The sequence below is a fragment of the Moschus berezovskii genome, chromosome 8 (genome assembly GCF_049115385.1).
Source record: "Moschus berezovskii isolate FMDL1 chromosome 8, NW_MosBer_1.0, whole genome shotgun sequence".
NCBI lineage: Eukaryota > Metazoa > Chordata > Mammalia > Artiodactyla > Moschidae > Moschus > Moschus berezovskii.
Window position 1 is genome coordinate 60015109 of NC_142467.1, and position 16681 is coordinate 60031789.

At 44.3% G+C, this 16681-nt stretch overlaps 2 protein-coding genes and 1 pseudogene across 2 annotated transcripts; 1 reads left to right on the top strand and 2 right to left on the bottom strand.

The window, feature by feature from the left end:
• Window positions 1-114: 114 nt before the first annotated feature.
• On the bottom strand, window positions 115-5523 carry PCDHA13 (protocadherin alpha 13). Its single transcript, XM_088839296.1, has 2 exons — window positions 3103-5523; window positions 115-126 (listed from the first exon to the last, which is right to left on the bottom strand). Exons 1-2 carry the CDS (start codon window positions 5494-5496, stop codon window positions 115-117), a joined length of 2406 nt encoding a protein of 801 aa, XP_088695422.1. The 5' UTR covers window positions 5497-5523.
• A 3559-nt stretch (window positions 5524-9082) lies between these two features.
• Window positions 9083-11564, bottom strand: LOC129558166 (protocadherin alpha-12-like). Its single transcript, XM_055429031.2, has one exon. It carries the CDS (start codon window positions 11562-11564, stop codon window positions 9186-9188), a length of 2379 nt encoding a protein of 792 aa, XP_055285006.2. The 3' UTR covers window positions 9083-9185.
• A 3195-nt stretch (window positions 11565-14759) lies between these two features.
• Window positions 14760-16575, top strand: LOC148777069 (uncharacterized; annotated as a pseudogene).
• Window positions 16576-16681: the final 106 nt, after the last annotated feature.

Below are 16681 nucleotides of genomic sequence, written 5' to 3' on the forward strand. Positions count from 1 at the left end.
TCACTTCAGCTAATACACAGGCTCAAAGTGAAGATATGGAAAAAGACATTCCATGAAAATGAAAACCAAAAGAGAGGGTAGAGTTAACTATCCTTATATCAGACAAAATCAACTTTAAGTAGACAACTGTAACAAAAGACAAAAAAAGGTCACTAAAACTAATAAAATGGTCATGTAATCGAGAAGATAAAACAATCATAAATACATATGTATCTAACATCAGAGCACATAAATATAAAAACAAATACTAGCAGATCTGAAGGAGTGAAGGGGATAATAGACAACATTACAAGATCCACTTTCATCAATGGATAGATTATCCAGAAAGAAATCAATAAGAAAACATTGAACTTGAACTATACTTTATATCTAATGTACCTAACAGATAGACATGTAGAACATTCCATCCAAGGGCAGCAGAATATACATTCTTCTCAAGCACACATGGCACATTCTCCAGGATAGATCAGATATTAGATCCAAATCAAGGGTAAGCAAATTTTAAAAGACTGAAATTATATGAAGTATCTTTTCCAACCACAGTGGTTAAATATGTGGAAAATAAACAACACATTCCTGGAAACCAATGGATCAAAGATGAAATCAAGGGAAAATTCAAAAATATCTTGAAACAAGTGAACATGAAAACACAATGTATCAAAACTTATGAGGTGGGCTTCCCTGGTAGGTCAGTAGTAAAGAATCGGTGTGCCAATACAGGAGATTAGGGTTCAATCCTCGATCTGGAAAGATCCCACATGCTGCAGAGCAACTAAAGCCCCTGCACCACAACTACTAAAACTCCTGAAGCCGCCATGCCTAGAGCCCATGCTCCACAACAGGAGAAGCCATCACAATCAGAAGCCAAGGTTCTGTGACTAGACAGTATCCCCTGCTCGCTCACGCAGCAACAAGGACCCAACACAGCAAACAATAAATAAATAAAATCATATTTTTAAAAAGCTTATGAAATACAGCAAAAGGGAGGTTTATTGTGATAAATGCCTACATTAAGAAAAATTGATCTCACTTACGGGGAATCTAACAAACTTATAGATACAGGGAACAAATTAGTGGTTGCCAGATGCAAGGGGTGGGTGCAATGGGTGAAGGTGGTCAAAAAGGACAAATTGACAGTTATAAAATAAATACGTCCTAGTGATATAATGCACAGTATGGTGATTATAGTTAATAATGCTGCATTATATATTTGAAAGATGCTAAAGAAAGGATCTTAAAGGTTCTCATTTTAAAATATTTTGTAACTATGTATAGTGATGAACGTTAACTAGATTTATTGTGGTGATCATTTCACAATATACACAAATACTGAATCATTACATTGTACACTTGAAACTAATATCAATTATACTTTAATTTTTAAGTAAATTAAATGTTTTAAAGGAATTCAATTAATGAATGTTCAGTATAAAACTTGGGAAGATATCCCTAAATAAACTTAAGAGACTTTAAAATCCATAACAGGAAACAAAGAAATTTAAAAAATACTTTTATATGGCAAAATATACCCTAAACAAATCAATATATAGGAGGAAAAATATCTGTGATATAGATGGGAGATAAAAAGCTAATTATTGACAGAGAACTTTCCCAAATTGAAAAACAAACAAAAAAAATTTAACTGACAAATCAATGAAAACCAAATGCTGATGACATTATGCTCAAAGCTATACAGGAATTAAAATTAAAGTAACAAAGATACCATTTTATACATATCACATTGGCAGAATGTAAGACCTCTATTGCTTTTAAAGATAAAAGGGAGAGTGTTCAAACTTGTTAGTGGAGATAAAAAGAAATTCAAAATTTTGGAAAAGTAATCTAGAAACATATTTAAATTAAAATTATTCATATTCTTAGATTCATCAATATCTGAAAATGAATTTTATACAAATAAAGGCACAAATAGGAATATGTAAAATGATATTACAGCATGGTTTGCTGCTGCTGCTGCTAAGTTGCTTCAGTCATGTCTGACTCTGCACAACTCCACAGACGGGAGCCCACCAGGCTCCCCTGTCCCTGGGATTCTCCAGGCAAGAACATTGGAGTGGGTTGCCATTTCCTTCTCCAATGCATGAAAGTGAAAAGTGAAAGTGAAGTGACTCAGTCATGTCCGACTCTGAGCAACTGCAGCCTACCAAGCTCCTTTGTCCATGGGAGTTTCCAGGCAAGAGTACTGGAGTGGGTTGCCATTGCCTTCTCCACAGCATGGTTTATGTACTCATCAACTGGTGAATAACTGATAAATAATATCATATAAATGGTACATCCAAATTACAGAGTACTACACAGCTATTAAACGAATTAGGGATTTCCACAAAGTACTGGTGACTGTGAAATGTAAAATGCAATATCTATGCTAGCAAAATTTCCAAAAGAAACAATAACAAAAACCCACCATGTGTATGCATGTATGTGAATAATTATGTAACTGCAAATAAAAATTTTAAAGGAAAATCATAAGGATTTTCAGATTGTATACAGACAGGGGAATGGTGATGTGCCAGAGTAAAATAAGGAGCAAACAAAAAAGATTATTTAAGAAGTAAGAAAAATGCACCTTTAAAAAAACTTTATGTAAAAAGTTATGGCCCCATTCAAAACAAAATCTGTATGTGGGTATATGTATAAATTTTAACGACACAGATTTTTTAATGTTTAATTATGGTTTTCTAGATGCTTGCCTGGAGAATCCCAGAGACGGGGGAGCCTGGTGGGCTGCCGTCTATGGGGTCGCACAGAGTCGGACACTACTGTAGCGACACAGCAGCAGTAGCAGCAGCAGATGCTTAAGTACTCACAATGTGGAGTTTCTTGAAAAATGCTTATGTAGGCAATAAATTTTTAAAACTATCAAGAATTCAACAAAAGCAAACAATTAGCATTATGACCAATACTATGTTTTTTTTGCTAATATTTAATTTGAAAATTAATGGAACTCATGATGTCAATAACACTCATTAAACACCATAATGACGACCAAATTAAAGAATGACCTTAAAACTGAGATTGAAGAATCTTAAACAGAAAACTGTGAGGATGGCTAAAACAGAAAGAAAATTTAAAATATGACCTCACCTTTTTCAACTGCTCTAATTCTGCTTCTATTTCACCTGGTCCCTCCGCAGAACTCAAACACGGAGGAAGACTGGGGCTGAAGGCCATGAGGTCGGTCTTGGGCGGCCCCTCCCCAGAGCACACCCTCTGCCGCCTCTCCTGAGAGTAAGACCAGTTCTCCACCGCGCTGGAGCACACCAGCCTGGGCTTCACCGGCCCGCACGCGCCCTCGCTGGGCGGCGCCGAGCACCGCAGCGCCGTGTACAGCAGCAGCGTGAGCACCAACAGGCTGGACACCGCGCAGATGGCGATGATCAGGTACACGTTCACATCCACGAACGCCGTCTCTGCGCCAGCTGCACCAGACAACGCCCGCGAAGAGGCCTTGGGCGCCTGGCCGCTGTCCTCCAGCGACAGCAGCACGGTGGCCGTGGCCGTCAGCGCCGGCTCGCCGTGGTCCTTCACCAGCACCAGCAGGCGCTGGCGCGGCGCGTCCGCCTCGTCCAGGGCGCGCGTCGTGCTGATCTCGCCGGTGTACAGCCCCACGCGGAACGGGCTGCGCGCGCCGCCCGCCGCCGGCTGCAGCTCGTACGACAGCCACGCGTTGTAGCCCGAGTCCGCGTCCACCGCGCGCACCTTCGCCACCACGTGGCCCGCGCCCACGGACCTCGACACCACCTGGCTCACCGCGCTCGGTCCTCCGCCCGGCCCGGGCGGCAGCAGCGCAGGCGCGTTGTCGTTCTCGTCCAGCACGAACACCTGCAGCGTCACGTTGCTGCCCAGGGGCGGCACGCCCGCGTCGCGCGCGCTCACCTGGAACTGCAGCAGCTCCAGCTCCTCGTGGTCCAGCGGCTGCAGCGCGTACACCTTGCCGCTCTCCGCGTGCACCGACACGTAGCTCGACAGCGCGCGCTCGCCCACCCGCCGCTCCACCAGCGAGTAGGACACCAGCGCGTTCTCCTGCGCGTCCGCGTCCCGCGCCGACACGGTGAAGATGTGGCAGCCGGGCGGGTTGTTCTCCTTCACGAACACCGTGTACTCGTGCTGCGCGAACGCGGGCGCGTTGTCGTTCACGTCGGCCACCTCCACGGACACACTGGCTGTGGCCGACAGCGAAGGCGAGCCCCCATCTCTCGCAATCACCACCACCTCATAATTCGCCACGCTCTCGCGGTTCAAGTTGTTGTCCAACACTAGTGAATAGTAATTCTTGAAGGTGGACACCAACTTGAACGGGTTATGGGGCATCAGGGAGCAGGTCACCTGCCCGTTGGCGCCGGAGTCACGGTCGGACACGCTGATCAAGGCGATGACAGTTCCCACCTGAGCGTCCTCTCGCACCGGAAGAGCCAAAGAAGTGATGGTAACTTCTGGAGCATTGTCATTTATATCTACTATTTCCACCAAAATGGTACAATGACCCGCCATTGGAATATTACCCTTGTCAATCGCTTCCACGGATATTTCATACAATTTATTTTCTTCGAAATCCAATTTACCTTTTGTCCTAATTTCTCCACTGTCGGGATTTATGTAAAACGCATATAATACTGCAGGTGATACAGGTCTTCTAAATGAGTAGGTTATGTCTGCATTTGTACCATCATCAGGGTCTGTGGCATTTAGTTTGATCACTAATGAGCCATTAAATGAGTTCTCTAACATCCTCACTTTGTAAATTAATTGGTCAAATTCTGGTGCGTTGTCATTCACATCCAGGATTGTAATCAGCAGCTGAACTGTGCTGGTCAACTTGGGTTTACCTCCATCACTAGCTGTCAATAATAAATTATGTTCCTGAATTTCCTCTCTGTCCAATGATTTCCTTAACACAAGTGATAACGAAGACGTTTGTTCACGACTGTTTTGTGTGTCCAAAGTGAAATAATCGTTGGGATCGACTCGGTACGTCAAGGCGGAGTTTACTCCAATATCTGCATCAGATGCGCCATCTAGCGGGAACCGAGTTTCCGGAGGTCTAGATTCAGCAATGATTATTCTTTTTTCACTTTCTGGGAACACAGGCGGGTTGTCGTTAATATCTGTAACTTCCACCTCCACATGGAACACCTGCAGCGGCCGGTCCACGATCACCTCCAGGTGGATGCTGCACTCCGCGCTCCGCCCGCACAGCTCCTCCCGGTCGATCCGAGAATTCACAAACAAAATGCCATTCTGCAGATTTACCTCCAGAAGATCCCCGCGGCCTTTGGACGCCACCCGGAACAGGCGGGGCACTAGATCCGCCAGCTCCAGTCCTAGGTCCTGGGCGATGCGGCCCACGAAGGTGCCGTGTTTTGCCTCCTCGGGAACCGAGTAATGGACCTGGCCGCTCCCCGACTCCCAGGCTGCGAGGAGCAGAAGCGAGAGCAGCAAAAGCCGAGCTCCCGGGCCTTCTCTCCAGGAAAACAGCATGGTACACTCAAAAGCCTTCAGAAATATCTGAAGTCCATAGGCTACCTTACTTCAAATGCCCCTCAAAGTCTAAGTTCACGGCCTTCTGTTGCGGGAGGATTCGCGGAGGTTTTCCACTATCTGTCCAATTTTCTCCAAGAAGGAAGGAGCGGAGGCGCTTTCTTCGCGGAATTGTTTTCAGTGAAGAGCGACACCATGTGCATGAATGTGTAAGTGTAATAACGACTCAGTTCATAATTTCCGTTGCCGTAGGGGATTTTTTTTTTCTTCTTGCATTTCATGACATTTTTCACTGCAAATACGTAATGAAAGATTAAATGTTTTTCTCTCCAGCAACAGTAAATCACTGTATTCTGTTCAGCATTGGCTTCTAGTTTAAATCGGTTGATGAGTTCCATTTTTCCACAAAAACATTTTTGCATGTGTAAAATGTGGTGCAGAATTTGTAAAAAGAGGTAGTAGTCCACATTCGCTTTTGGAAATCAGACTCTAGTTCTTCATAGCTTTGTAGGTTTTGGTGGGACTGTCCTTTTCCTGCAATATTTTTGAGACCTACTCACACAATTCCCTTGACTCCAAACAGAAACATAACGAATCACATAAGACTGAAATAAATGAACATGGAAAATTCGGTAACTGATATACCAGATTTTAAATAAATACAATATTTTTAAGTTCCCCCAAACATTGTGAATTTGAATAAAATATTTGTATTGGAAGAAAATGTCCATCAATGTAAATATGAGTTTGTATGTGAGTGTGTATGTACATAAACAATATTTACCACTTAGATACAACAATACTTTGAAGTCCTGGATTTTCTTTGTATAAAACATGCCAAGAACTAGTATCTCATGTATTTGCTAAAACTGAAATTACTTCCAGAAGGTTAAACTTCCCTTTTCTTTCTCCCTATCTTATACCATTACTGGGGAATTTCCTACTATCATTTAAGTTGACTCTGATTTTCCAAGTAACAGCAAGTAGACACAGATGTTAACACACCTCTAGCAAGGAAGAATGGAGAAGGCAATGGCACCCCACTCCAGTACTCTTGCCTGGAAAATCCCATGGACAGAGGAGCCTGGAAGGCTGCAGTCCATGGGGTCACTGAGGGTCGGACATGACTGAGCGACTTCACTTTCACTTTTCACTTTCATGCATTGGAGAAGGAAATGGCAACTTACTCCAGTGTTCTTGCCTGGAGAATCCCAGGGACGGGGGAGCCTGGTGGGCTGCTGTCTATGGGGTCGCACAGAGTCGGACACAACTGAAGTGACTTAGCAGCAGCAGCAGCAAGAAAGAAAGGGAGGGAATCTTATTTTTACCAAGTCACCAAGTTCCATGCCAATAGGGCTAGGAAAGAAAGAGTATAGCTCCATAACTCTCTTGCCTGTTTTGTGCCCAACTCTGCATGAAATGAGTTGGGTTCATTTCTGAACCTTTGCTCCCCTCTGAAAATGTGAGTATTTTATATTCTCTCACCATCATTCTCTTCATTGCTCCAAAACTTTTATTAACACACCTTTACTTTTATAATGGGAATAGTTTCTTGATTCTAATTGTTCTTGTCTATCAGGCCCTACCTTGTCTTTTTACCTCTCCACCTAACCTAGACTACACAGTCAACCATTTAAAACATGCCTTTCTAATAGTTCTGGAGTTTGCTATTGACATGTACACACTGCAATATTTAAAATGGATAACCAACAAGAACCTACTGCATAGCACAGGGAACTCTGCTCAATATTATGTGGCAGCCTGGATGGGAGGGGAGTTTGGGGGAGAATGGATGCATGTGTATGTATAACTGAATCACTTTGCTGTCTACCTGAAACTGTCACAACATTGTTTATTGGCTATACTCCAACACGAATTAAAATTTTTAAAAATAAAATAAAACATGCCCTTTCAGATACTCTATAGGTACATACCTTCTTATATCACCCCTCTTTAACATTTTCTTTAGCTTTCAACACAGCTTAACTATTCATGTTCTCCATGCTTTCTATTGAACTCCTCAATTCATTAGCCACTTAACATTACATATTCTCTACAAGTTTACACTCACCTTTACCTCAATTGACCCCTCAAGTGAATTCATAATTCCTGCCCATAGAGATTCTTCCATACTTTCTTCTTTTTTCTCAAATTCCCAACCTCATTTCAACCATGTGGTTCTCAGATGACTTACCCAGAAAGATAAGTCATCAAATACAAACTCAGTGGCTCTCTTCTTATGTTGACATGTCTCTTTATATTCTCTATTATTCATTCACTACTAAGGAAAAATCATGCCACTTTTAAGGCCAACCCTACTGTCTTAATTTTTTTCTCTATTCTCATTCATATGTTTCATCTTCATCTTCATTCCTTCTCTGCCTGTCTGATTTTCAGTATCTCCCTCTTTACTTCTTTTCCTCACATTAAAAAACACTCTGGAAAGGCTTTGTGTGGAAGAAAATTACAAGATGTAAAATACGCTTTTAGAAGATTCACCTAATAATTGTATCAGAGCAGTAGCATGCCATAATGGGTTGGTGATCCTCCAAAACTGGGTTTGAGCCACTTTGCACAATCTATGTGGCTTAAGTTTCAGAATTCTTATCAGTAGAATGCTAATGATAAATATTGTACCTGCACTGTAGGGGTGATTTCATAACTAAATGAGATAATACAATTAAAGGTCTTAGAAGAGGTTCTGGAAAAAATAGGGGGCGATAAATATTCTTTGGTTGTGCTGGGTCCCAGACCAGGGATCAAACCCAGTCTTCCTGTTTTGGGAATGCAGAGTCATAGCCACTGGACCACCAGACAAGTCCTGAATAACTATTCTTATATTTCACAGAATCAAAGAAATGTTTCTAATTGTAAGATGTGCCATTATTTGTGTGCTACCAAGAAAAAGAATCAGTTAAATTGTTATAAACCATTCATTATAAGGTGCATTCTGCTTTAGATAGATATTACAATATTTTAAATGGCATATTTTATGTAAATAGCAACAGTACTGTAGCCAATCACAATGGAAAGAGAGAAGGTACTCTTATGGGAGCAATAACATAAATTAGTCATTTTAGAATTGAAAACAATTTTTATTATTATTATAATACTTGAAAGGGGATTGTACTGCAACTAGATTGGTGATCAAGAAGACTATTTTACAAGTCTATGCACGTAAAGAGCAATAAAGGAATCTAGTTTATGATATCTGGGAACTCTCTACACTAACCTTGTAAATTTCATTTAATTATGAAATTGAGTACAAATTAAAAATAAATTTATCAGAACTTAGACAGTTTTTACTCAAATGTACTTATTTCTTTCAAGGCTAGAAATTCATAGATAATATGAAAAATTATAGAGCCAGGAAACTTTAAATTCGGTTATCCATGACTTCCATTTTATCTTCTCCAATTGTTTAATGCTTGAAATGCTGAAAATAATTGGAAAAGATAAAATGTAATGCTGGGAAAAATTGAAGGCAGAAGGAGAAGGGGACGACAGAGGATGAGATGGTTGGCTGGCATCACCGACTCAATGGACATAAGTTTGGGAGCCTGTGGTGGACAGGAAACCCTGGCATCCATGGGGTCGAGAAGAGTCGGACGCCACTGAACTGAACTGAATGCTTGAAAATTTGGGCTAATACATGAAAACTACAAAATGACTAACGTATTTAAATGATATCAAGGACTTACTTCACTGGAAGGATTTAAACAATCTTCTCCAGACACTGGAAGACAGGGACTGAAGGCCATGAGGTCGGTCTTGGGCGGCCCCTCCCCAGAGCACACCCTCTGTCGCCTCTCTTGAGAGTAAGACCAGCTCCCCACCGCGCTGGAGCACACCAGCCTGGGCTTCACCGGCCCGCACGCGCCCTCGCTGGGCGGCGCCGAGCACCGCAGCGCCGTGTACAGCAGCAGCGTGAGCACCAACAGGCTGGACACCGCGCAGATGGCGATGATCAGGTACACGTTCACATCCACGAACGCCGTCTCTGCGCCAGCTGCACCAGACAACGCCCGCGAAGAGGCCTTGGGCGCCTGGCCGCTGTCCTCCAGCGACAGCAGCACGGTGGCCGTGGCCGTCAGCGCCGGCTCGCCGTGGTCCTTCACCAGCACCAGCAGGCGCTGGCGCGGCGCGTCCGCCTCGTCCAGGGCGCGCGTCGTGCTGATCTCGCCGGTGTACAGCCCCACGCGGAACGGGCTGCGCGCGCCGCCCGCCGCCGGCTGCAGCTCGTACGACAGCCACGCGTTGTAGCCCGAGTCCGCGTCCACCGCGCGCACCTTCGCCACCACGTGGCCCGCGCCCACGGACCTCGACACCACCTGGCTCACCGCGCTCGGTCCTCCGCCCGGCCCGGGCGGCAGCAGCGCAGGCGCGTTGTCGTTCTCGTCCAGCACGAACACCTGCAGCGTCACGTTGCTGCCCAGGGGCGGCACGCCCGCGTCGCGCGCGCTCACCTGGAACTGCAGCAGCTCCAGCTCCTCGTGGTCCAGCGGCTGCAGCGCGTACACCTTGCCGCTCTCCGCGTGCACCGACACGTAGCTCGACAGCGCGCGCTCGCCCACCCGCCGCTCCACCAGCGAGTAGGACACCAGCGCGTTCTCCTGCGCGTCCGCGTCCCGCGCCGACACGGTGAAGATGTGGCAGCCGGGCGGGTTGTTCTCCTTCACGAACACCGTGTACTCGGGCTGCGCGAACGCGGGCGCGTTGTCGTTCACGTCGGCCACCTCCATGGACACACTGGCGGTGGCCGACAGCGAAGGAGAGCCGCCGTCTCTCGCTGTCACCACCACCTCATAGTTCGATGCACTCTCGCGGTCCAGGGCGCTGTCCAGCACTAGCGAATAGTAATTTTTGAAGGTGGACACCAGCTTGAAGGGGACATGGGGTGGTGTGAGTGAGCAGGTCACCTGCCCATTGGCCCCGGAGTCACAGTCGGAAACGCTGATCAAGGCAATGACAGTGCCCACCTGAGCGTCCTCCGGCACTGGGAGCGACAGCGAAGTGATCACTACCTCAGGGGTATTGTCATTCAGGTCTAGAACTTCCACCAGGACCGTGCAATGACCAGCCATGGGCGGAATCCCTTTATCAATGGCTTTAACCTGGATTTCATACTCATTATTCTCTTCAAAATCCAGTTTCCCGTAAATTCTAATTTCACCTGTTTGTGGATTTATTAAAAACATACATTTCTCACTCAGTGGCAGAATCATTCTGATTCCATAGGAAATTTCTCTGTTTGGTCCTTCGTCTAGATCAGAAGCGTTTAGCTGAATGATTCTGGTGCCGTTTGGGACATTTTCAAACAGCACCACTTTATAGCCGGGCTTATCAAACTCAGGAGCATTGTCATTAATATCCAGGATGGTTATTTGAATCTGAACAGATCCTATGAGCTGGGGTTTACCGCCATCCAGAGCGGTCAGCAACATATTAAGTTCTGGTGTTTCTTCTCTATCCAATGACTTCCGAAGAATGAGTTCAGGCAATATACTTTTGTCGGTTTTCGTTATTAGTTTAAGAGTAAAATACTCATTTAGATTTAACCTATAAGTCAGAAGAGAGTTTAGGCCGATATCCGCATCAGAAGCGCCCTCTAGAGGAAAACGAGACTCCAAAGGAGCAGATTCAGAAATGAGTACCTTTTGTTCTCCTCTGAATACTGGAGGATTGTCGTTAATGTCCTTCACCTCCACCTCCACATGGAACACCTGCAGCGGCCGGTCCACGATCACCTCCAGGTGGATGCTGCACTCCGCGCTCCGCCCGCACAGCTCCTCCCGGTCGATCCGAGAATTCACAAACAAAATGCCATTCTGCAGATTTACCTCCAGAAGATCCCCGCGGCCTTTGGACGCCACCCGGAATAGGCGGGGCACCAGCTCCGCCAGCTCCAGTCCCAGGTCCTGGGCGATGCGGCCCACGAAGGTGCCGTGTTTTGCCTCCTCGAGAACCGAGTAATGGACCTGGCCGCTCCCCGACTCCAAGGCTGCGAGCAGCAAAATCGAGAGTAGCAGGCGCCGAGTTTCGAAGCCTCCTCGCCAAGAAAACACCATCGCAGATAAAAGGATCTCTGAGGTGAGACTGTCGGTTTTAAGGGCTAGTTCGCCTGCCAACATTTATGACCAGTCTCCCCTTCTGTAAGTATATCTTCAGTAAATTTTACCCAGCTTTCCGGTCAATATGGAGTCTATCCTGTTCTGTGGATTGTTGGAATCTGGACTTGGAGACAGTTTTCCCTTTTCACCTTTTGAGTATACAGCGACATCATGTGACTGATTATGTAAGTACAAGAAAGATCCTGAGGTTCTTTTTGGTTTAGCCACTTCTTGGTTCACTTTAAATCTGTTTCAACTTTTTGGATAGTTTCATGGATCATTTGCATACCTGTTTATTTAATATATATAATATTCTTAACAAAGCACAAATACTTCTATTAGTTTTTAAAATAATTCTGCTTCAAAGTCTATCAGAAAATAATCATTGAAATGTGGCATGTCAGAAGTTACTCATTAGTTAGCTATCATGGAAAATAAAATGAAGAATAATATACATCACCCCTGGCCACCGGGCTTCCCAGGTGACAAAGTGGTAAAGAATCCACCTGCCACTGAAGGAGATGCAAGAGACTTGGGTTGGATCCCTGGGTGTGGAAAATGCCCTGGAGTAGGAAATGGCAACCCACTCCAGTATTCTTGCCTGGAAAATTTCATGGACAGAGGAATCTGGCAGGCTACAGCGCATAGGATAGCAAAGTGTTGGACATGTCACATGACTGAGAACACTGGCCCTTATATTGCTTACAATTCACATGCATAATTATTTTCATCCTTCACAAGCACTTCATTCTAAGTCTTCATGAGAAAGCCAAGAATTTCCTTGTCTAGTAAAGGAGAAAATATTTCATTCATATAAATTATTTTATTCATAAATATGGCCAATATTAGAATTCATAATAAATATGGAAGATGTTATTTTTGGTTCCTTGATGCTCACATGTGATGACTTTTCATACAATTGCTCTCATTCTTGTAATATGTTAAAAATGAATTATGGGTGCAGATTCTAGAATATTTTACTCTAGCAGGATTAAAGCATTTTCGTGTAAAATGTTAAGTCAAAACCTCCAAATTTCATGGTATTCTGAAGTGGTAGTAGAGCACTAATCTGAAAAAGATCTCATGAAATGTTTTGAAGCCCGATCTCATTGACTAAAGTCAAAAGAATATGAATTTCATAATGATCATTTTGTTTCCCTCTATATCCCTCCTTCTAGGCCAGTTAGTAGTTATATAAAATAAGCTTCTCTTCAGAAGACCGCAATGGTGACTATGATTCAAGGGAGAATCAAAATATTTCTCATAATTTTATTCAGTAATTCAGGACTAGCTTTAAGGGAAAACAAAACACAGATAAGATCCTACAGCTAGTTGTAAAAAAAAAAAATAAGCATATTATTTAGAAGCTCATTTAAATTAAATCAAAATCTTTAAACCAATAATTTCTCACCATTCATTTAACGCATAATAAAGGAAACTGAGAAATGAAACTTTTAAAGAGCCAGAAAATAATAACCAAGAATGATTCTACAAGTAAAATAACTTAAATCAACTACCATACTCACTCTGAATTAATGAAACACATATTTGAATTTTGATGCTATGGGACTATTCAAACTCTATCACCATCAAGCTTATTCATTTTATATCTTCCATTTTCAAAAATGTCAACATACCATAATTCACAAGGAACATTATTGTAATGTATTCAGGAGACCCAATGCATCCTCGCTCACTGTTAGACATAATTAAATCATTAAACAGATAGAAAAATCAAAAGTTACCTCAATACTTAAACAATCAAACTACAAAATAGAATGAAATAACAATTTTGCATTCTAGAATGTAATCCTGAAATTTAAGTATAAAAGACACTAAATTTGTAGAAATTAATCCACATAATTTGGAATTATCTAAAATGTGAATTGATTACTTATATATTATGCAATAGTAACAATTTGCAAACATTTAACCTGTACTTAAGACATTCCAATATGTTTTATATTAAATTAAAATGATATTGAATCATTCCAAGAAGTTAGTTTAGAAATGGGTAATAATACATGCCCTGCTGCTGCTGCTAAGTCACTTCAGTTGTATCCGACTCTGTGTGACCCCATAGACGGAAGCCCACCAGGCTCCCCCACCCCTGGGATTCTCCAGGCAAGAACACTGGAGTGGGTTGCCATTTCCTTCTCCAATGTGTGAAAGTGAAAAGTGAAAGTAAAGTCGCTCAGTCGTGTCCGACCCTTAGGGATCCCATGGACTGCAGCCTACCAGGCTCCTCTATCCATGGGATTTTCCAGGCAAGAGTACTGGAGTGGCTTGCCATTGCCTTCTCCGAATACATGCCCTACCTAACATTATTTACAAACTTTCATAAATGATATGATTAATTAATTTTGAGCCAGAAATATTTTATTTTTAATCTTATTGACTAATTTTGGATAAAGAATGATTTTAGACAATTAATCCTTAAGACACAAATTTCATAAACAGAGGCCCAAGGATGAGCTTCAGCATGAAGTCCTTGACTATTATGCCAAGTGGTTTGCTGTGTAATTTTAAAGAGAGAATGACTTTCATCAGCTTCTCAAAAGAAGTCAGCAATTCCACCATCCTACATGTGCCTAAGAACCACTGAATTAGAAGGATGACCTAGAGTCAAATGATTTTTGCTAGAATCTTCAGATGTGGTACATGGGCATGTATATACATGGATATACTACACGGAAGAAACTTACAAACACCAGCAATAAAGCACTTAACGGATATGAAATTTAAAATGAAAGAAATTGATAAATGTTAATAGGCTTCATTTTGATAGAATTAACTTTTTCTGTCTAGATAAATACATAAACTTAGGAAATAATGCCAACTAGCATATAGTGCAGATGTTATAAGCCTATATGGATGCCTTTAGCAAGTTTGAATGACTTTATTGAGGAATATTAATAACCTTATTTGCCTAGTTACTCTGGCAGCATAAACCTGGGAGCTTTGTTTTAGTATGTAGTAGATAATCTCTCCCCATTTCAGAGAACAAAATTAAAAATGGACAGAAATTTTAGTTATATTACTTCAATGAAATAAGCACACTACGACCAAAGGCTGCATTGTGTTACCACAAATAAGATGAAAACAGATTTTATCTTATTATTAGAGAAAAGACTGAGGATTCTTTAATGGACAATGGATGTATGATGAATGTTCAAAACCAAAAAAAAAGGAATTAACAGTGTTAAATTTTTGATACAAGCCTGAAGTAACAAAAGTCATTGATCTAATAATGTGAAACTCTAAAACCTAAATCTTGTTTAAAAAAGCAAAGAGGATGAGTAAAATTTTTAAAACCCATAGTGATTATGTACAATAATTAGGATTAGAGATGATGAAGTGACTTGGGTAGATGATGGAAAGTAAGAAATTATTTCTAATAAAGTGATGACAAAAACGTCATTCTTGAATATTTCTTTTTAACATGTTCTAACAAAACATTAGGAGAAATAGGATATTTACGGGCTAAAAAACCTAATACTTTATATGATTAAAATTGGATATGTATCATTTGCATTTAGCTAACAAACGTTCTTTAAAAGATACTCAGACATTCATGAAATAAACTGGATTTTTTTTTTAACAATTAACCTTCAAGAAGAGGGGAAGGATCTATAGAACTCACCAGACCAGAATGACTTGATCCTGCTTCCTGCCTTTCTTCTCCGACTTCTCTATCCGGACCCGGAGGTAGGCTGGGGCTGAAGGCCATGAGGTCGGTCTTGGGCGGCCCCTCCCCAGAGCACACCCTCTGCCGCCTCTCCTGAGAGTAAGACCAGCTCCCCACCGCGCTGGAGCACACCAGCCTGGGCTTCACCGGCCCGCACGCGCCCTCGCTGGGCGGCGCCGAGCACCGCAGCGCCGTGTACAGCAGCAGCGTGAGCACCAACAGGCTGGACACCGCGCAGATGGCGATGATCAGGTACACGTTCACATCCACGAACGCCGTCTCTGCGCCAGCTGCACCAGACAACGCCCGCGAAGAGGCCTTGGGCGCCTGGCCGCTGTCCTCCAGCGACAGCAGCACGGTGGCCGTGGCCGTCAGCGCCGGCTCGCCGTGGTCCTTCACCAGCACCAGCAGGCGCTGGCGCGGCGCGTCCGCCTCGTCCAGGGCGCGCGTCGTGCTGATCTCGCCGGTGTACAGCCCCACGCGGAACGGGCTGCGCGCGCCGCCCGCCGCCGGCTGCAGCTCGTACGACAGCCACGCGTTGTAGCCCGAGTCCGCGTCCACCGCGCGCACCTTCGCCACCACGTGGCCCGCGCCCACGGACCTCGACACCACCTGGCTCACCGCGCTCGGTCCTCCGCCCGGCCCGGGCGGCAGCAGCGCAGGCGCGTTGTCGTTCTCGTCCAGCACGAACACCTGCAGCGTCACGTTGCTGCCCAGGGGCGGCACGCCCGCGTCGCGCGCGCTCACCTGGAACTGCAGCAGCTCCAGCTCCTCGTGGTCCAGCGGCTGCAGCGCGTACACCTTGCCGCTCTCCGCGTGCACCGACACGTAGCTCGACAGCGCGCGCTCGCCCACCCGCCGCTCCACCAGCGAGTAGGACACCAGCGCGTTCTCCTGCGCGTCCGCGTCCCGCGCCGACACGGTGAAGATGTGGCAGCCGGGCGGGTTGTTCTCCTTCACGAACACCGTGTACTCGTGCTGCGCGAACGCAGGCGCGTTGTCGTTCACGTCGGCCACCTCCACCGACACGCTGGCGGTGGCGGACAGCGAAGGCGAGCCTCCGTCCCTCGCTGTCACCACCAATTTATAGACAGACACGCTCTCACGGTCCAGGGTGCCGTCCAGCACTAGTGAATAATAGTTCTTGAACGTAGACACGATCTTGAAAGGGACGTTGGGCGTTAGAAAGCAGATTATCTGTCCATTGGCACCAGAGTCTCGATCAGATACACTGATCAGCGAAATGACAGTGCTTGGCTGAGTGTCCTCTCGTACTGGTAGAGACAGGGAAGTGACAGTGATTTCAGGGGCGTTATCATTGGCATCTAAGATTTCAACCCAGACTGTACAGTGACCTGCCATTGGGGGATTCCCCTTATCTGTGGCC

Bases quoted from the DNA above. Each gene is read 5' to 3' on its own strand.
- PCDHA13 (XM_088839296.1), bottom strand. From the start codon at position 5,496: ATGCTGTTTTCCTGGAGAGAAGGCCCGGGAGCTCGGCTTTTGCTGCTC.
- LOC129558166 (XM_055429031.2), bottom strand. From the start codon at position 11,564: ATGGTGTTTTCTTGGCGAGGAGGCTTCGAAACTCGGCGCCTGCTACTC.